General features: G+C 38.7%; 1 protein-coding gene across 3 annotated transcripts in view; it reads right to left on the bottom strand.

The window, feature by feature from the left end:
- LOC581269 (scm-like with four MBT domains protein 2) overlaps positions 1–21,276 on the bottom strand; it is a 30,300-nt gene extending 9,024 nt beyond the window's left edge. For 2 of the 3 annotated variants that reach the window (XM_030971975.1, XM_030971976.1), the window contains exons 1-13: positions 21,170–21,276; positions 10,253–12,245; positions 9,613–9,825; positions 8,646–8,846; positions 7,878–8,026; positions 7,364–7,473; positions 6,547–6,641; positions 4,997–5,255; positions 3,241–3,329; positions 2,214–2,457; positions 1,808–1,917; positions 835–1,090; positions 59–153 (exon numbers count right to left, since the gene is read on the bottom strand). In XM_030971975.1, the coding sequence (XP_030827835.1) occupies positions 59–153; positions 835–1,090; positions 1,808–1,917; positions 2,214–2,457; positions 3,241–3,329; positions 4,997–5,255; positions 6,547–6,641; positions 7,364–7,473; positions 7,878–8,026; positions 8,646–8,846; positions 9,613–9,825; positions 10,253–12,211 (3,780 nt within the window). In that variant the 5' untranslated portion in view covers positions 12,212–12,245; positions 21,170–21,276. The remainder of the gene's footprint in view (positions 1–58; positions 154–834; positions 1,091–1,807; positions 1,918–2,213; positions 2,458–3,240; positions 3,330–4,996; positions 5,256–6,546; positions 6,642–7,363; positions 7,474–7,877; positions 8,027–8,645; positions 8,847–9,612; positions 9,826–10,252; positions 12,246–21,169) is intronic. The other variant, XM_030971977.1, reaches the window with a different exon arrangement.
- Between the last annotated feature and the right edge of the window lie 182 nt (positions 21,277–21,458).

Below are 21,458 nucleotides of genomic sequence, written 5' to 3'. Positions count from 1 at the left end.
TCTATTTATCATGATATAGTTATCTCATTAAACAAGACTATATAATGACTAGACTCACCAGCTTGAATATACTCCTACTCGCAGGCTTTCCCTTCACATGTCTGAGGTATATATTCCAATCGAAGTGGCTCCCTTGCTGTAGATTCACATAGCCTGTTGTCAATCAAAGTGGGGTGTAGAAATGGGTTTTAGTCATTCATTGGACCATTAAAATATTATTCAAACAGAAGATTTATAGCTTTGTAAGCCAAACATCATATGTGTATACAAGCTTCTTCCTTGTAACTAGACACACATGCGAGTAGAGCAGAAATTTAAAAAAAAAAAAAAAAATCCTTTTCAAAAAATAATTTCATAACAAAATTGCAACTGTTGAGTTTATAGGCTGCCATAGAAATGATGGCCTACAAAGTTTGTACAAGTAACTGTTTGTGTTACCATTAGTGTGTAAGAGAGCTATTTATGACTTTATATTATTTTATTATGACACTCATTTGCAATTTGCAATTACGCTTTCTCTTCCTAGCTCCCTGTTAATGTTAAGCCCTGCATTATACCACCATCAAAAACATGTGCAATTACCAAGACAAGGTTTTACTGTTTGTTGTTGTTGTTGTTTTTTGTTGATGTTGCTTGGTTTTCTTTTAAAATCATTAAATTATTTGCAATTAAGCACTGGTCCTTAACCCCCCCCCCCCCCCCCCTCCTCTCTCTCTCTCTCTCTCTCTCTCTCTCTCTCTCTCTCTTTCTCTCTCTCTCTCTCTCACAAACGTACACAGACACTACATAAACACTGTCACACTCTTTTCTGTAAGACTAGAGCAGTAAAGTCACCTTTGGGTGGGGTCACAGTGACGCCGGTCAGTTGAGCCCAGCCGACGGGGAAGATACCTCCAGACATGCCATGGCAGGTGATCCTGACCTCCTCCCGCTCGCCCTCAGGTCGAAGGTCATCCAGGGTGACCCGGAAGAAGTAGATGTTGAAGACCTCGGTGACGGTGGCCGGGCAGATCTGGGAGGGAGCCTTGGGATTGACGGCCTCCAATCGCATTCCAGCCAAGAACTTGTGGATGGTGATTTTGTTATGCTCCTTCAAAAAAAGGTAATAGATAGTATAAAACATTTAAAATCATTTAGGACAATTTAGAACATTTATAGAAATTTCATATGGGGAGTAGCCTATATGTAGTCTCATTCCGATATCTACTGCTTCTCCACTGAGGAATACTCTTTGTCACAGAACTCCTCACACCTTCTTTGTCAGCAAGTTATTAGTCATCTTCCCTGTCCTATACTATCTTCTACACTGCTTTCATTGCTAGTCTACTCAGTCATCTCTGGAACACATAACCAACTCTACACCAGTTAACCTATTCTCTAAATTAGAATTTTCTCTTTTGAATCAACTGCTCCAACCATTCACACTGAAATGGTACATATATTAATCAGAATACAAGCAAGAGCATCATAAGGTTCTCAAGAGAAGGGGGATACTGTGCACGAGAGTGGACTAAGTAGGGGTGGTTAGGAGATAGACTGCCCCCCCCCATTTCCACAAAAAGGAGTTCTATAATTCGGTTGTTATCAATTATGCATTCTAATGCACTGTACACTAAAAATCTTCCCCCCCCCCCCCCAAGAAAAAAAAAGAAAAAAGTGTGAAGTGGGGACGAGGGAGAAGCAAAAGGTACAATATCCTCTCCCAACCTTTCGACACCCTTGAGTACATGTATGAGTCTGTGAACCATCAGTTTTTGTAGAAAACTAGACAAATAAATCTAAGAGTGGGATATATATATATATATACCTTGAATAGTTCAGCAGGTAGGTTGAGGGAGTTTCCCGCCTTGTTGAGAGCATGCTTGTACATGGCCTGGTAATGTGCAGCTGTGCAATGAGGATTGTAATCTTTCACCGCTGTAAAAAGAAACAAATCATTGAAAGACAGTAGAACATAAGACATCTGTGTCAAATGTAGAATTACACAGTGTTAGGTTCATGATGAAACCTAGCTATAGTAATGTGCAGTCAAAAGGTAAATCACACCCAAATCATGGGATGTAAATGTAGTTAACTTCACAACTATCCCACAAAAAGCTGGGAATAATTCTCCACACCCCTTTGTTTTTTTTCACAAATACATGGCACCAAGGAACAATCTAGCTCTTGCTCCCCAATTTGTTGACATCCTGAATGGAGGCATGCAGACTTACGTTTTGGAGGTCCGATAGCCACCTTCCTCTCCTTGGCCCAGCCGAGGGGATGCACCCTCCATGACTGGTAGAAGAGCCAGAAGTCATGATCACCGTCAGGATAGCCCAAGCTGCGGACCTTCAGACGACCTCCACAGTTATCAATGATTGTGCACACCCAGGCCTGTAGAGGGCACTTGTCGTCTATCACGTCCACCTGGATGTCTTTCTTGAGTCTCATGACCGGGTAGAGGCTGCTGGGAGCCTAGGTTCAATCAAAGATAGAGTGTTATGTAATGTTCAATCAAAGATAAGTGTAATCTAGTGTTCAATTGGGCACTACAAACGACACAACTTCACAAGTTGTACATGGTTGCTGAATCAGTATTTATTGCAAAATGCAAAATAATATATCTAAAAACCTAAAATATTTGTGACCAGTTTCTGGGAAAATTTAATAGGAGCTGGATCTTGGTTTGCCGTATCTCATCTCGTCTTTTAATTTTACACTTAAAAACAATCACATGGCATCTTTTAGGGGTCACCTTTGCCAAAGGGTTGGTAAGACATGAGCAAAGAAACACAACATCTAATCACTTGTTGTGATCAGTTTTGCTTTAATTAAATTTCATCTACAATTTACAAAGGAAAGTAGAAATGAAATGCTTTGACAGATAGCAAATCAGGTGATATATATGTGCCTTCTAAGCTGTATTTTAAAAGATAAATGAACCTTCAATTAAGGTGCATGACATATTTATTGGTTACATACATTCAGGCCCAAATCAAATCATTTGTTTTAATGGTGGTTATTTTACCCGACTACTAAGAAAGCATAAATGCTTGGTAGCAAGCAACCACAGGACAGACGGCTTTAGGTCCTCTCCAAGGGACCTGGTAATGAGGATTAATACCTTACCAAAGGACACTAGTGCATCGATCGCCGGATTACGAGACCACTGCTCTACCAACTGAGCATCAAGTCTCTCTTTAGATAGAGATATCTTGGGATGTTTTACACTTGCTCATTATTATGCTTTATTCTTACCTCCTTTAGAATCTGCTCTGGAATGGTCTTTGTGCCTGTCAGTGTCTGGATCAGGAATTCCTGCCAGTTGATGGGTTTGTGGATAAGAGCTGTGGAAATCAAAGGACAAGATAGGTTATATTAGCTGGTTAACAAAATTGCAGCACAGCATATTTTTGCACTATGCATGTTGCAATTAAAACGAATGAGTAAAAAAACTAGATGGAACTTCGACTGCGCGTAGTCGAAATGATGCCTCCGTCATAGAGCAATTTACAAACCAAAACAGAAGAAATTTTTCAAATTCAAGTTCAATTGTAATCCATTAACAGGTTCTCAGAATATTGTGATTACAAGCAATTTCTCATATACATATATGACCCTTTGATCTTTGACCTCATGACCCTAACATCTACTCAGTTCATTGGCTCTGCAAGATGTCCCGAGTTAAATAGTAATCCATCTGTCAGTTCTAATGAGAATGTGTTCACAAGCTATTTTTGCATACATAATGAGCCCATGACCTTTGACCTTTGACCTCATGACCAAAGAATCTACTCAGTTCATTGGCTCTGCAAGATGCATACATGATCTAAGTTTGGCAGGAATCCATCAATCTGTTCTAATGATAATGCGATCACAAGCTATTTTTGCATACATAATGAGCCGCATGACCTTTGACCTTGACCTCATGACCCCAAAATCTAATCAGTTCATCGGCTTCGCAAGTAACCTACATGACCTAAGTTTGGCAGGAATCCTTCAATCGGTTCTGGAGATAACGCGATCACGAGCAGTTTTTGCATACAAAATGAGCCCTGTGACCTTTGACCTTTGACCTCGTGACCCCAAAATCTATTCCGTTCATCGGCTCTGCAAGATACATAAATGACCAAAGTTTGGCAGGAATCCATCAATCGGTTCTTCAGATAACGCGATCACGAGCTGTTTTTGCATACATAACGAGCCCTGTGACCTGTGACCTTTGACCTCGTGACCCCAAAATCTAATCAGTTCATCGGCTCTGCAAGATACATACATGACCAAAGTTTGGCAGGAATCCATCAATCGGTTCTTTGGATAACGTGATCACGAGCTGTTTTTGCATACATAATGAGCCCTGTGACCTTTGACCTTTGACCTCGTGACCCCAAAATCTAATCAGTTCATCGGCTCTGCAAGATACATACATGACCAAAGTTTGGCAGGAATCCATTAATCGGTTCTTCAGATAACGCGATCACGAGAACGGGACGTACGGACGGACGGACGGACAACCAGAAAACATAATGCCTCCGGCTACTTCGTAACGGAGGCATAAAAAAAATCTACATGAATAACTTTGCACATAACTTCCAACTGTGTGAGTTTTACGTACCTCTGAGATTGCTTAACAGTGAGACGTCAGAACAGAAGGATCCTCGCTTAGGGCCCAATATCCGTAATCATTGGAAGTCATGGTCAGGGCCATTTGCACAAAACTTACCATTGATGGTAACTACCATGGAAACCTTGATTTTGATTAGCTGTTGAGCCCTGTTACTATGGTAGTTGCCATTGATGGCAAAGTTACTATCAATGGTAAGTGTTATGCAATGGGCCCATGAAAACAAGAAAATATCTCACATGTACATGTATCTTATGATACAGGTAGAGTATTAGGAGACTACGTACATTAAACATCTTTCATCACAATTTCCTTTTCACTACCATTAATGTTTATTATCTTCATTGTTAAGAATAAATATACAAAAAGATCAACAACATGAATACTCACAGTTTGGGGGCGTCAGGACATAGCCATTCCTGGCACACCATCCGATGGGATGGACCTCCATGGAGACCAGGTCCCACCAGAAGTCTCCCGACCGATCCCCTTCCTCCCATCCATCATACCTCAGCAGCATGAGGGAGCCAGAGAGGGCCACGATGGTCGCTACCCAGTAACTCTTGACGTGGATAGGGTAGGTCATGATGGGGTTGGGCACCTCCACCTTCATACCAAACTTGACGTAGCATGTCAGACTGGATTCCACCTACGCAACAAGAAATGATGGGATGGGAAATGTTGGAATGAAGTACTGTGGATGCTTGGTATTTGATCTCGAAGCCCAGTAGAGCCCTTGTCCCACCACTAGGACTTGTGATGGTTGTATGTAGTGCTGTAGTCAAACGTTTAACCATCCGGTATCCGAAAGCCCATGGCACTATCCGTTTTCAATTGGACGGTTTCGTTTTCCCGGTTTTTAATTTGTTTTTTTTTTAAATCGTTTAACCGAAAACTGTTCGGTTTTGACTGGCGGTTAAACGAAATTGGAGATATCTGTGATGTTACAGCACTAGACTAGTTGTTTGGCACATGCTTTGGCTACAATTTCTCCACTGTCAACTCCTACACTAACTGATTTCCGAACGTCAGTCCTGAACCCAACACTTTACCCAACCATAACCCTAACCCTAGACTTAACCTATAATGCAATTGAAACCCTAACACTTTTATCTTTGACAATTAAAGCCCGAGCAAATGTTGATAGACGAAATGTTAGATCGCCCTTGTGAAAACCTACAATTAGATTACCTCCATTCTGCAACTGAGAAGTGTATTCAGTCATAGAAAGGTGTTTTAAAAGGTCTCGGGTGATTGCAGAGGGAATACAGCTTAATAACATGTGAGCCTCTATGATTACAAGTCAGCATGGTAAAATGAACCTCTTAAAGATAATAAAGGTTTTTTTTAGACAGGAAGGAATATCATATATAGGCTTTCCTTTTGTTTAAAATAAATGATCTGTTTCTTTGCTCCAAATTTTGCAGAGCAAATTTCAGTGGCGGAGGGTTATTTTCAAAGTACGATCTGCCTTCAGTAGGTACATGTAATAGAAACAGTCTTCACAAGTCATATACAGAATGGGTGTATTTGTTCTATCACTACTATCATGAATGCTAACATAATAGACGTATAGAAACATGTATGATACAGCCCATAGCTTTATAGCAAATGGATGAAGAGAGGATCATGACAGATGTCGTGGTCTAGTGGATACGTCACCGGACTGTGGATCACATGATGCGTGGTTCCAGTCCCGCCTCGTTATTTATGTCCTTAGGCAAGACATTAATCTACATTTGAGACTCTTCATCCAGGTGATGTTAATGGGTATCCGGTAGGAAGAATTTCCTTTAAAAGCCAGAGCACCTTAATGGCAGCCAGGCTAAAACTGGGGTAATAATTGTGGAGCACCAATAGTGTAAAGTCTGACAGACATGAGTGCTATACCCACTATTATTATTATTATTATACTGTAGCAAAAGAGACGAATGACTTACATGAGGGAAGCATGAGAAAGGGGCAGTTGTAGCTCCAGTGATATCCAGATACTCTTCCCAAGAGAATTCTACATTCTCTTCTTCTGGCTTGTTAACTAACAAATCAAAACAAACAATTTACAAATTAATCCTTGTCAATATAATGATAAACATAATGAGACCCTTGGTTACGTGTTGCATTGGGTATAATATTCAAAGCACATGTACATTATTACGACATGTAATACCATCAGATACCTAAGTGCTAAAAAAAGTCTGTAAAAACTTCTTCTTGGAGTGAGATTTAGGCAGACACTATCACAAAATACAGAATCGTCACCAACGAAGCTTTGCCAAAAACATACCGTTATTTGTGTTTCATAACCTGATCAATATTGTTTTGAATATGATTGAATAAACAGCATTGAAATATTGAACATTAAATTTCACTTTTTTAAATTATAAAGGCCTTGACCAGATACAACTGTGCTCAGTCACTCATTCTCAGAGTTTATGATAGACAGGAGCAAAATCCTGTTTCAGTCTTCTTCATACAAACCAGTTCATAGTTAGCTCACAATACAAATGACCCCAAATAGTCACCAAGTTAGCCATAAGAAGTTCTACATGATGCATTTTTAGAATAACCAATCCCAAAGTGATAAAAGTGGCTTCCTAAAGAGCATTTTCTCCCTTTATCTCATAATGTATACAGTTACTACAATTCAATTCAATTCAATTAAACATAATGGTCAAATTGCCTGATATAATTGGCGATGAATTATATCAAAAGTTCAAAGATTTCTACCAACAAAGCTATGGAAATTGTGATTCTTACCTTCTACTTTGAGTGCTTTGTGAATATTGTCCTCTGATTCTGATTCCTCCATCATCTCAGAAGCCTTGCGTTTATTCATTGGGATTGGGGCCTGAGGAAACGTTCCATACCTGTGTGCAGAATAGAAAATAACAGAAAAATTATAGCGGTACCTGATGATTTTTTTAATTCAGATATAATACTTTCTATGTGTCATGTAATTGTTTGGAAAAAGAAATGTAGTCATATAATAACACATACCAAACCACAGCATTGGTCTACTGTATAAGCTGATATTTTTGCCAGATCTTTTCGCTAATGACAGGCTAAGAGACATTTTCTCTGCAGTACTAGTAGCACACAGCAGAATTAATGAATGGGTACGACGTATTCACAAACTTTATCACGCCAACACACACAGACTCAGTACACGTAAGTACACACACAAGTTTGAGCAGCCCATCACACCACATACAGCCGAGTCCCGTACCGACATAGAGCGAAAAGGCTGATCGATTTTAAGACCAAGACTTACTTTAGTGCTACATCGATGCTAGATAATGGTTCCTTCGACTCATTCTTGACCTTGACTGGCTCTTCCTTCTCACTTGGCTTGATTGGTTTGACTGGGATTCTGAGAGCAGGGGCAATCGGAACGGGTGTAGAGGGATGTTTGACCTCAATCTAGACAGACAAACAAAGATGTGAACAGTTCAGACTTCATAGCAAAGGAGAGATCAATGTACCATTATGTGTAAAAAAAAAATGAGCGACGTTCCTGGTTTCAATTTTTGGGGGTGACGGTCGCTATTTTGAGGGAGGGGGGATTTTTTAAATTATTAATCTGACCAACCGACCCAGGTACTGGCACCTAAAGGGCAATACAACATCTTTTTAAGCCCTTATGCAGACAATGGTAAAGAAACTAATGTTGGAAGACACTATTGATTCAAACATGAAAAGAAGATCAAATCTGGACAATGGTATTTTGATTTGTCTTTGACCACAACAGTCTCTTCCTTTTCACTTGATTTGCTGATTTTCACTAGGACCTTGTTAGTCAGGGACATTTGGAATGGATGTAGGTGCATGCTTAACATCAATCTTGAAAAATGACAAGGGTGTGAACAGTTCTGGAGGCTATAGCAAAGGGGGGAAACGCACATTGGCAATGTCCAGTTTTCACAAATATGGACGGAGCTATAGGGTTAGTTAAATATATTATAGAAAGAAAGTGAAATGCAGAGTTTATTTTCTCTCTCTTCTTAGGGTTTGAACTTCATACAAAAGTCAAGTAACTTACTTCTTTGATCGCTGGCGAGAGCATGGGTACTTTTCCTGAAGTCTGGACTAGCTGGAAGATTTGACCGGGAGAAATGGCATTGCTTGACACCAACTGCGGGGTGGTGTTTCCACTCTTGGCGAGGATGCTACCAGAATGACTATGGGTCACATTGGTTGAACATGCACTAGACTGTAGCTGGATAGGGTGACCAATGTTGACCTGGAAAGGTTACAAATATTATGTTTAAATAGGTGGCCTTATGTATAAGTTATTAAATTGAGAATTCAATGAGAAACACTGTTCACAGGAGGAAAAGTGGCCTTTGTACACAGGTGGTTGATAAAGCAAGTTTCCCTATAGGAAGCCGAAGGAATTTCATGAGTTAAGACCACAGCTATCACAATGGTAACTACTCTTTTATGTAACGGCACCAATTTCCTCTCGACCACCTCCAAACTAGGAAGAGAAGAACCACAACAGGTTTAATTGATCTGTAAGACCTATCTTTTCAGGACATCGATAATAAACTTCTTCTTTAAACATGGGCAAGTACAAGCTATTTTGTCCTGTTTGTTCCCTATTTACATTTAAGATTTAAGTTTATCTGATTACTGTACCATGTTGATTGCCTCACTTGAATCAGACAAAAACTGTCTTTTAAATTTAATTCATGTTAACAATTTCACAATGCATGTAGAATTCACCAAGACTTGGTTAAAGACAAGGTTGAGTTCTGGGAAGAGGTGAGAAATAATTTGTGTGTGTTATCATTGTATTATGCAAGTGTGGAAGAACATCAGATAAACTATGTTCCCTGAAAGCATGGCTCTTCATATGCCTTAAAATTCTAAATATGGCATGTAACAGCATAACAATCGGGACAGATTTTTATGCCACATATGCATGTAGTCCCATATACATATTTCTGTGTACAGTGCATGTAACTTCCCTGTAATAATGTATGGGTACCCTAAATGAGATTTACCATGGGTACCTGGATGAGTCCAATGGTAGCCTGAGCACCACAGGTCTGCAGCAGCTGGGGCTGCATCATGGTAGCAGACTGAAGGCTGCCTGATTGACTGACGGTGCTGGGTGTCCCAGCCGGTGCCGATAGGGGTGGTGGTGGCATGGCCGAGTTGTCTGGTTGCTTTGAAAGAGGTTTGTTACCATGTGGAATGGACGGAGAATTCGAAATCTGTTTTTTTTTTTAAATACAGGTGAATGATGAGATTGTGAGAACAAATTACATGTATATTTTATTTGTAAAGCTGCAATAAAAAAGATATGCATGTAAAAACATTGAGAAAAACATAAAACATAAATCATTTCAGAGATATAAACTGCATCATCAATTCATCAAAAGTTTAATATAAAACAGTTTTGTGATTTATAAAGAGAAATGACATTACCTAGGAAAGAGTTTCATTCTAAAAGTTTTCAATGCCAGTGCTTATTTTTTTTCATAGACATAGGTCTGGTCTTCAAATTTCTAAAGCCTTTCTGGTCAACTAAATAAGTGCAAATGAAAAGGAAGATTATTTTTCAAAAACAAAAATTAACAAAGCTACTCAATATGTATTCTTATTATGAAAAGAATCAACTTTGATTTCTAAAACATGTACCTGTATTGGTGCCTGAACAAGTTTAGTCCTGATTTGCTGCGATGGCATGGTTGACTGGATCAGAATCTGGTTGTTCCCTCCTATGATCTGATGAGGGATGAGTTGCTGCAGAGTGCCACTTGTATTCTTTGGTTGCTGGTTGCCACTCCCTGGAGGCTTGGTCATTACTATGGCATTCTTAGCACCCTGGATGGGAGGTTGGTAGACAAGGTTCATTGATGTAGTGGGAGCCGATGTTGGTGTAGATGGACCAATGGTTCTAGGAGGTAGCTGACCTTGCTGTTGCTGCTGAGGACTGCCACCCTGTTGGGAGTTTGTAAGAGCACCGACTTGCCCAAGGGTAGTGATCTTTGCCTGAGGTGACTTCATCCCTGGTGATATCGCTGTTGGAGTACCACTGGCCAAGGTCAACCCGGGAATTAACTTGCCAGAGGGAAGTATCTGAATCCTCTGCCCCCCAGCAACTTGGGCAGAGGCAGCAATCTTTGCAAGAGCCTGTTGAACAGGCACTGGCTTACCCTTCACAATTGACCCTGATACTTGTTGTATAAATGGTTTGACATCTTGACCACTGCGGCTTTGAACTACCTGTGCTCCAGAACTAAGCTGCAGAGTAATAGGTTGATTGCCTCCAGCTATTGAGCCAGCAGCATTTGCATTAGCAACACTGGTCTGCACTGGAGTAAGCGTCCCCTGTGAGGTTGTGGTAAAAGTGGGAAACAGTGAAGATGTAAGAACATACTTTTGTCCATTAGCAGCAACAAACTGGAATTGACCTCCTTGAAGTTTGGCAGATGACACAGTTACCTGCTGCGGTTGGTTTGTAGTATTTGGCTGTGCAGTAGGAATGGACTGCTGTACTGTTTGAATTCCAGAGACTTTCAAAGGATGTGGTGCACCAACTTGTGTTGGTGTAGCAGGGGCACCCACAACTATCTTAGGGGATATTGAAGCAGGTACAAGTCTAGATTTTGGTAAGCCATGTATAACCTTACCAATTTGAACTTTTCCAGAACTGTCCACATGAGCTGTCTTGATATGGGTTTTGCCATCTCCTGCACCAAGTGCTTGAGGATTGGCTACAAATACTTTAAGTGGTCTAAGCTGCTGTTGATGTTGTTGTTGCTGCTGCTGTTCAGATTGTGAAGCCCTTCTTAATATAGGTACCTGGGGAAGAGACTGTATGTTCACTTGTTGTAAGTTCTCTGTCTGTCCATGAGGAGCAGCCGCCAGAACAGCTAGCTTCTTCAGTGGAGGCTGCTGAGGGGAGCTAGTCTTTGAGGGTGCTGGTGTTGGAACAGGTGACTGACCCTTGGGTATTACCTGGTTCAATATGTATCCTGAAGCCTCTGTTTTCTTGATTTGGATCACTTTTTTCTTGGGAGCTGCAGATGGAGCCGAGGTTATTCCACCTGAGCCTGGGTTTTGAACAAGAGGCTTTGGTGCAAGTTTAGAACCAAGAGGATTGAAGGAAGGTGGAGTCATCCTGGCTCTTGTAGCTGCTGCAGCAGCTGCAGCGGCGGCGGCAGCAGCAGCTGTTGCCTTTGCAGAGGCTACTGCATCTGCTTCTTCTCCTGCAGGTGTAGACTTTGGTGGTTGTGCCTTGACTCCTTGCAGCGGAGAACCTGGTGATGGTAAGCGCTTCTTAACAATCACAGGCCTCTCCTTGAGGACATTCTTCTTTGGCATTATACCGGTTGGTTTCATCTTGATTTGCGGGAGCACTTGGGCTTGCTTGAAAGACCTTACAAACCCTGGTCTTGGTTGCTGAAGAATGACGATACCCTGAGGACCTGGAGTTCCACCGTTCCTCTCACTTGCCCCTGGAGTGGGTACAGCAGAGGGTCCAGCTGCCATACCGGTAGATGATGGTTGAGGTGAAGGTTCAAGCCCAGTTGCATTTGTTGCAGCATTGATGGGTTCCACAATCAGGTTGTCAGCTGCTTCACTTCCATCCATCTTTATACCATTAATCTAAAACTTCTCATCAGCCCTGCAAAAAAGAGAGAAAAAAATGTTCCAATTTTTTGCTCACTAGTAAAAAGGATGAATGGAAACTACTCTTTTCACTCGAAAGTTGTAATTACTGATACCAAAGACTGAACAGGGATGACACTGACATTTCCTCGAAAGAATATTAAAAATCATATTTCAACTACTTTCAATGCACAATAACTGAAAACTCAACAGGAAACAATAAGGTTTATACAGTGCGTCCCAGAAAAAACAAAACCAAGAATTATCGTTGTTTTATCATAACGTAGTCAGATTTATAATTACTAAATGACAAATATTTTTAAAGCTTAGATCATCCTCTTTCATTTGATGCAACTCATATGATGCATATTTCACGCATGAGTGATTAAAATGAATTTGAAGAGAGGAAACCAAAAAGTCATATGGCGGACAGTATCTGAATTTCAAAGAGAAAATTACATTTCTAGAAAGTTGAGGTTCTGCCCTTTTATATGACACCTCAATCAGGAAAAATGAGCAAGGAATGGCAAAGTTCTGTTTGTTTAAAGTAGTGCTTGCATTTCCATAATTCTATCAAACAAATTCGTTTTCACTTTGTGCCTGCCATAGCAACATGCAGAATTGACAACAGACTTAACTCTGTCTGGTTGACAATCAGCCATGCATGAAGTCTTTCGTCTACGGCTGATTTTCAACGAAATGGAGTTTTGTGAATTCAATGGCAAATGTATTGCCTAATTTGTATCATCATCTCTGATAATGTAATGGTTCTTTTGGAGTTTTAGGTAACTTTGAAGATAAACATCATATTAAGGCGATGCATGGACATAGGCATAGCTAAAGGACCCTCTGTGCAACCAACACTACATGTATGACGTGTTTCCACAATTTTGTGGTGTTTATCTCAATTTACCGCTAAATTATCCCATGTTGAAGGAAAAATTTGCATCTAAACAAGGTATATGACTCCAACAAGTTTCTCTTGTTTCACACTTTATTTAGGATGTGTACTACAAGCATTTCATTATAATGCTCGTAACACATATAACATGATGTACACCGTACATGTACATAATTTACTACTAAATTGTTAATGTCCTTGAAATTTCAGCATTTGCAGGAGGGTGTGGTGGATGCAACAAGAACAGATGTGAGCGTACATTTAACACCTAGACCAATCAATAAAGGCCACAACCTAATCATAACTTATTGAACAGTCGGCACAAATCAAATCAACAATCAGAAAAGGTTATTTTCTTACTTCATAAAAGAGTTTTTTTCACAGTAAATGATATCAAACATGTGACATTAATTCATGAACATTTGAAGGGAACATCAAGTTCATTTTTGACATAATCTTACAGAGAAACAAATAGTCATGTCTGGCTATACCACCAAGAATACATGTAGATCTGCTCAAGTTTTGAGAACACAGGTCACTGCTCACCAGGTTCTATGCTGTAAAGTTATGAATGCCTGCAATTTTTTGTGGCGGATGTGAAAAAATCACATGTGAATGGACATTTTCAATTACTACCTGATACACACAATCCAAAGAGTAATTGAATTGATCAAATATCACAGTGCCTCTGAACAATCACTGCAAATAGTTTTTCTGAATATGAGTTCAAATTTTCTCACAGTTAATGATATTTTACATGGCGGTGTGACATAGTGAACAGAATCACCAATTCTATCTCTCTTATTGTGTGTTGTGGTCGAGTGGATACGTCGCCGGACTGTCGATCACGAGGTCCACAATTCGAGTCCCGCCGCCGGACTAATGTCCTTTGGCAAGACATTGATCTACATTTGCCACACTCCACCCAGGTGAAGTAAATGGGTACCTGGTAGGAATTTATTCTTTGAAATGCTAGAGCGCCGTATGGCAGCCGTGCTAAAGCCAGGGTAATAATCGGGAGCGCCAGGAGGGTCAAATCTGACTGACAAGAGTGCTATACAAGAACCCATTATTATTATTTATTTAAAAAAAATTATTTTCCACTCACAGGTAATTATTAACCAGTAATTTTCAAAACCACTGTAACCAAGGTCACTGCTTGCTGTAAAGGTATGAATGCCTGATATTCCTTGTGGCAGCTGTGATTTTAACATACAATGTACATGTAGATATGAACAGATGTTTTCAACTACAATTGCAAAAGGACATTTACACTAGTCAAATCAATAATATTTTATCAAGAATGTACTGAGCAATCATCTCGAGGACAATGGAAGAATACACTCCATACGTGTACATGTATATAAAATTTATTCTGACTGTGATCAGGAAAATATGGCTTTTTAAAAGTGACAAATATGCGTCACAGGTGCCCATTACAAAGTGTGCCTGGAATATATTTAAATTGAAATTGAAATGATCTACCGGTATATGTAAATTAAGATTTTCCAACCCCCTTGTCTTAATTTGAATTGTAATAAGTTAACCAAATTTGACACAAGGGTACAACTGTAGGTATGCATGTGGTAAATTTTGATATTGAGCCATCTGAAATTCTGGCATAGAAGCCCATGACAGCTACAGGTATCTTTCCAAATGATTGCCATGATATAAAAATAAATGTGTCAAGCAATTATCATAAAAGTCTCCTTGATTGATACATCCAATGTAGAAACATTGGGACCCTAGCTGTCCTAGCAGTATAGTACCTCAAAGGTGTGAATAAGAATTGAATGGCACCTGTCATGGTATTTTCTTGAACTTGAGGAAACAAGTAATTTATAGTCCCTCCAAAATATTTGTTCCTTGCTTGTGAATAAGTAAATTAGGCCTGCGCTATCCAGGTGCCACTGGTAATATCTGAAGCTACGCAATGTGGAACCAGCTATTTTGTGCACTAGTTGAGAAGTGAGTACCCAACAAAAAATATATTGTTAGATGATGAGGTGTGGCAATCTCTCAAGTATCAAGCTCATATTGTCATACCTCTGTATGCTTCTGTATTATTTACAATTGCAAATGTATACCGGTAATGATTGTAATCTAGTGTTTACTAGTGTAAACGGTTGAACCATGCAGAAATAAATGAATAATTAAAAAAAAAATTAAAAAGGTGCCAATCACCCACCCAAGATGCCCACCACGGTTTCTCATGGACATGGCCCTTAGTCAGTAACTCAAATTTAATAAGCCCTATATTTTTGTTTTCCTAATCCTGGGATGACAAGTTAATGTTTTGTTGTTGTATTTTACTGGGCATTGTCATAAAATCTCATGAGCACATCTGATAAGAAAAAGCAAACTAACATTAACTAGATGGATCTTCGACTGCGCGTAGTCGAGCATGATGCCTCCATCACTGAGCAATTTTACAAACCAAACAGAAGCAATTTTTCAAATTCAAGTTCAATTGTAATCCATTAACAGGTTCTCAGAATATCGTGATTACAAGCTATTTCTCATTGTACATGTATGACCCTTTGATCTTTGACCTCATGACCCCAAAATCTACTCAGTTCATTGGCTCTGCAAGATACATACATGTTTTGAGTTTAATGGTAATCCATCCATCGGTTCTAATGACCATGCGATCTCAAGCAATTTTTGCATACATGAGCCCTGTGACCTTTGACCTATGACCTTGTGACCCCAAAAGCTAATCAATTAATTGGCTCTGCAAGATACATACATGACCTAAGTTCGGCAGGAATTCATCAATCAGTTCTTGTGATGACACAATCACGAGCAATCACCACAAATAAGTATTTACAGTGTAGGGGTCCTGTCATAGTTATCACCCTCCCCCCCCCCCCCCCTCCCCCCCCCCCCCCCTCCCCTCCCCCCCCCCCCTCCCCCCAATAAGTCGAACTAGCCAAAAATCATCCAGATGAAATAGACTATCCCTTACTATTCAAAATGAATAGTATTCTTAAATAAAATTAAGTCGGATTGCATACAATATTATATTTTTTTTGGCAAATAAGACCATATAAACAGCATGTCATATGGTATAGCTTTAAAAATAGTTGTCTGGTATGAATTTATAGTATCCACAATAGTCAATTTCAGGACCCTTTTAGGGAATCTGGCTTACATGTACAATCATGTATTCAAAAGAGGTTATATTTTCAAAATCATAACAAGAATTAACCTATTTTTCAAATCAATAACTTTGATGGGCATATGAAGCTTCTTTTCAAAATTATGATGCCTAGACAATTGAAATGTTGTAATAGCTATCAAGGAAAATGTTGTTCGTGTATTTTATTTACTTCATTCTTCTTGAGAGTTATCAACAATCATGTATGAAATTCAATTTCTCCAACCCTCAATCTAAATTGACAATTCCAATGACTTTGGATCCATGATTTGACAGAGTGCTGTCTTTTGTTGTTAATAATAATAATAATATGTCTTGTTTACCCAGGGTAGCCTCATCACCTACTCATCAGTATTCATACTGCTCTCCCGAGGGCCCTGCCCAGCTACCATGAAAAGATGCTCACGCATTCAAGGAATTTCTTCCTACCGGGTACCCATTTACCTCACCTGGGTGGAGTATGGCAAATGTAGATTCATGTCTTGCTAAAGGACATTAATGCCATGGCATTAGGGGATCTAATGCTAAACAATGCTCAGCAATTAAGAGAATAAGCAAAGTGTCTTTGATATTAAAAACTGTCAAATCCGCCACATAAGCTATCAAGATTATCTTGAGTCCATCAGAGAAGAGAGGTGCCACAAATGTCACTGAAGAGATAATGACACATTTTCAGCCTATTTTATGTGATTAGTGTGCTAAATTGATTTATATACCTCACTTAAGTAATCCAGCAATCTGACTGGTCGAAATTGCATTCATAAACTTTAACTGTTCCTGAAAATTCCCGGTAACCATGGTTAAAAAACAGTTCAAAATCCCAATAACCATGGTTATTGGGAAAATAGGTCAGTCTCCATGGTTACCCCATAGGTTTACATGTTAAAAAATGGTCTGAGCGATCGAGGATACCGTACGTGTGCGAAGAATTGGTCGGTAATTTCAATACAATTGAATCTCGATCGATCTTACCGACAATTTTATCTTGCATTGTTGACATGAAGACGAAAATAAACTTCCAAAAACAAAAAAACAACATCTGCCCGATAGATCTTGATCTAAATTCGTGCCAATATGCATTGCAAAAGTAAAAGAAGGGCCTGTTTAATGGAGCAGCCGCGAAGCATCGACCATGCGAAGCCGTTTTCAATTCATTTTAATGTATATATTAAAGAAAACTACTGCGCATGGTGACAGAGCACGCTGGCTGAGTGGTTTAATGCGCTGACTTTAATTACATCACCTTTGGTACGCAAGAGTTCGAATCCCATCTTCGACAAAAGCTGTTTTTTTTTTCTTTTTTTTTTCCGGCATATAAAAGTATTAATGACTGCTTTAATATTTGAGAAATAGTTGTTTTTAAACGTATAAAAACAACTATTTCTCTCAAAGCAGTCATTAATACTATAATATAAAATTTTGGCTTTCACAAACTCAATGGAAAAAGCATGTTCCGTCCTCCCTGTAAATAGATATTTTCATGTAAAATTTAGGGGGATGTATGTTGAACTGACTGAATTAGCTCCTTCTCTATGACATGGCAAAGATGTTTCTTTTTAACTCTCAACATGTTTTTGTTCAAAATAACAAGTTCTCCTACCTAATTCTTTTGAAAATTTCCATCAAAGTGTCAGTTCACACCTGAAAACGTTACATTCGCCATGGCATTTCAAGCATTTAAGAAGTTTTACAAATTGCATGTCACACAGCAATCTCTACATTAGATAAATCACAAGCTTATTACAGAAGCTATAACATCTTTAGATTCGAACTTTCGAAGTGTATCATCTTTGAGATTACAGAGATAAACACTATGTATTTTCTGGTTCTTAGGTTTTAATACAACTTTTTGTGTGTAGAACAATAGAAATAAAATTAACTAAGGCTGATAACATTTATCATATACTGTGAGACAGGGGCAGCGCTACGGGGGGGGGGGGGGGGGGCAGGGGGTCTGACCGCCCTCCCTATCATTTTGAAAAAAAAGGAAGAGGAAGGGAAGAAGAAAGAGGAAAAGGAGAAGGAATAGGAAAGGAAAAGAAGGAGAAGAAACAAAAAGGAGAAGAAAAGAAAAGGAAGGGGACGAGAAGGAGGAAGGCCAGGAGAAAGAGAACTATAAAACGTAAATTATGACGTAAGGGAGGGCGGGGGGAGAGGGGAAAAAAATAAAGATATAGAAAATTAAGAAAAAGAGAGAAAAAACTAGCCAAATCAGGCGATCAGATTTTATAAATAGATGTGTCATTATTACATTCACATTACCAGAACATCCCCCCTCGGACACCCCTGCGTTCTTGTTCCTGTTAGTTGAACTTAAGATTGTTTTCTTTTTAATTTGGCAAAAGGTATGCACCAAATCGAGCCATTTATAATGTATGCATCAATTCAATAACAACAAATCTTCAACTTCTGAGGGGGACATGACATCCCCCTCAGACACCCCCCTGCATTCTTGTTAATGTTAGTTGAACTAAAGACCGTTTTCTTTTTAATTTCGCAAAAAGTATCCACCAAATTGAGCCATTTATCCATCAATTTTAAAAAAAATCTCAGACACCCTCCATTGGTGGTGCGCCCATTCGCCCCCTCCCCCCTCCCCCTAACAAAATAACCTGGCGCCGCCCCTGCTGTGAGAAGTATTAAGCTCACATAAATGTGAATTTATGTTTTCAATACTGAAAAACATGAAAATATTACCCTTTCAGATTATAATCGACTTTACCAATGAAACAAAAACAAAATCTAGAACAAACAAATTCCTAAAAACTAGGTTCCCCTGTGGACGTATCAAAATATTGCCATAAATTCTTCCTTAAAAAAAAAAAATCATGAATACATGCAGTTTCCATCTGTGAAAACAAAAATTTTAAAGAGTAAATGCAAATGTATTTCATGCATTAACATGTAGTTTAGCACTATACATCCAGTGATAGACCAATGACACTGTGTGACAATGTGTCTAAATTATTATTTAAGCAGTTGCAAATAGTAAATGATTAGCTCAGCTGACATATTAATGTGTGTATAAGGCAAATATTTGTAGGGACAATCCCTATTTGATGTCTATAAAATTCAGCATAGATTATCCCAGAAACAAAAGGAATTGTGACTGAGCCCTGTTGAATCATGTATCAGGGACCCTCATGCATGAAACTTACCATTGATGGTAACTTTGCCATCAAGGTTTCCATGGAAGTTACCATCAATGGCAAAGTTACCACCAATGGTAATTTATATGCAACGGGCCAGATATTTAAAACAATCAAGCTCAGTGATTCTATAGTGGAAGAAAAATTGTGGAAGCCTCTGAAAAATAACTATACTTGAATAACTTTCTATCAAATGAATCAAAGTATGGAAAATGGGAGAAAGAAATTGTATTTGTATAGGTCTATTGATAGTTTGCACACATTCTGTGATTTTTAACAATATGAAAATAATAAAACAAACACTAAACTATCAACCATAACATTTATAAGCTTGCCTCATGAATCTAGAATTTGATATAACATTTTTCTCTCATCTGTTAACATCTGTTATTTTGCTGGTCGCATACAACTATGCGTGGATATGTGTCTGAAGAGGACATTTTGCTGAACATACCATACAAATACAGATACAGATACAACTACATGTACAACATACATGTATAAGTAAACTAAAATCTAGTTTCATTATGCCAATTATGCCATGGCAGTAATGGCACTAGCTGCATATCGTATGATGGGAGTTGTCACTTCTGTCTTTGGATTTAACGAAAGTTACCGTATGCATTAAATAGCAATAATCATCATAAATACTTGTCCTTCAAATTATTGTCTAAAATAATTCTCAAAAGATTTATGAAATAGTGCATGTAAACCTCTTTAAATTCATAGCAGTCCAGATCTACACTGCACATTAATCCTCATTACCTGGTCCCTCGATCGGAAAGGACCTAAAACCGTCAGCCGTCTGGTTGCTAATTACTTACAAGCATTTATGCTTTCTTAGCAGTCAGATAAAATAACCACTATCACTACCTGTGTGACAAACAAAATTTAGATAGGCTATACTGATAATGTATTTCAGAACCCTGTGCAAATGGACCTTGCGGTGATGACCATCAATATTTTTGTTAGCTTAATTAGCTTATCTTTAAAATCAGCTTCACTTTACAAGACGATAGGAAATTAAATGTCATATGAAAATAACGTAACAATTCTAATTTCTATCTCGATCACATTTTCCTGGCAAAAAATTACTTTACAGTCAATTAGTGGATTTTGTTTATTTTCAAAACTAAAAGATATAAACTTCAGTTCTAGGGAAGTCATACAGGTGTGGTGGAGCTAGTGCTGAAAAGAAAATTATAGATTACACAACGACAGTATGGAAATAATGAACATGAATCTGGTTTTAGAAAACAATGTGCGCATGCGCGATGATTAGCATATTCAATAGAACGCTCCTACCATTCGCACACTGCACGAATCCTCGTGCATTGACTTGCGAAGTAAAAATCGACACATAACCTTGAAATTAGGTGAAGTTTGCAGACACACCGTGTATAGCCAAACCATGCAAACACTACGAAACATTAGTCCATTTATCGTAAAGTGTTTTCCTGGGGTACAAATGTCGAGGCAAAGAAAGAATATAGATTAAAACGTAATATAATTTGCTCCTTTCCGCTTGTTGATAGCACTATATTCAAGAAGACCACCGCACATAATACGGTGGAACGAATACGCTTGTTAGTTTACATCAAAATAACACACGCCCACAAACAATTTTGTATGCAAGAATTGGGACATGAAAACACGTTCTCTTATCTAAAAATGCCAATACATGGGTGCAATATTACATATTGTGTGTATTGCAAGTTTCTTCTACTTACCAAATTCACTTTTTAGCCTCGAAAAACAATTTTTCTTCCCTACAAATTCCACGTAAAATTGCGATGTCTACGCCAAGATGGCAGCTCAAAAGTATACTGCGCATGTCCGGAATAGTCAATTTTTCCATCGGGAGTTCTTATCATTTCTTGAACGGGGTTTTCTGCCAATGAATAATACTTTAGAATGTCTTGAATATTAATTTTGTTATTTTTAAATTCCAAATAAGGATAAAACTCAATTAAGAATCGTAAAAATGATTATCCTTACGTTAGAGGTAAAATGTATCGA

This window comes from Strongylocentrotus purpuratus, unplaced genomic scaffold (assembly GCF_000002235.5).
Source record: "Strongylocentrotus purpuratus isolate Spur 01 unplaced genomic scaffold, Spur_5.0 spur5_scaffold_6, whole genome shotgun sequence".
In the NCBI taxonomy this organism is placed as follows: domain Eukaryota; kingdom Metazoa; phylum Echinodermata; class Echinoidea; order Camarodonta; family Strongylocentrotidae; genus Strongylocentrotus; species Strongylocentrotus purpuratus.
The sequence above is the reverse complement of the archived record's forward strand: the minus strand, read 5'-3'. Positions and strand labels throughout refer to the sequence as shown.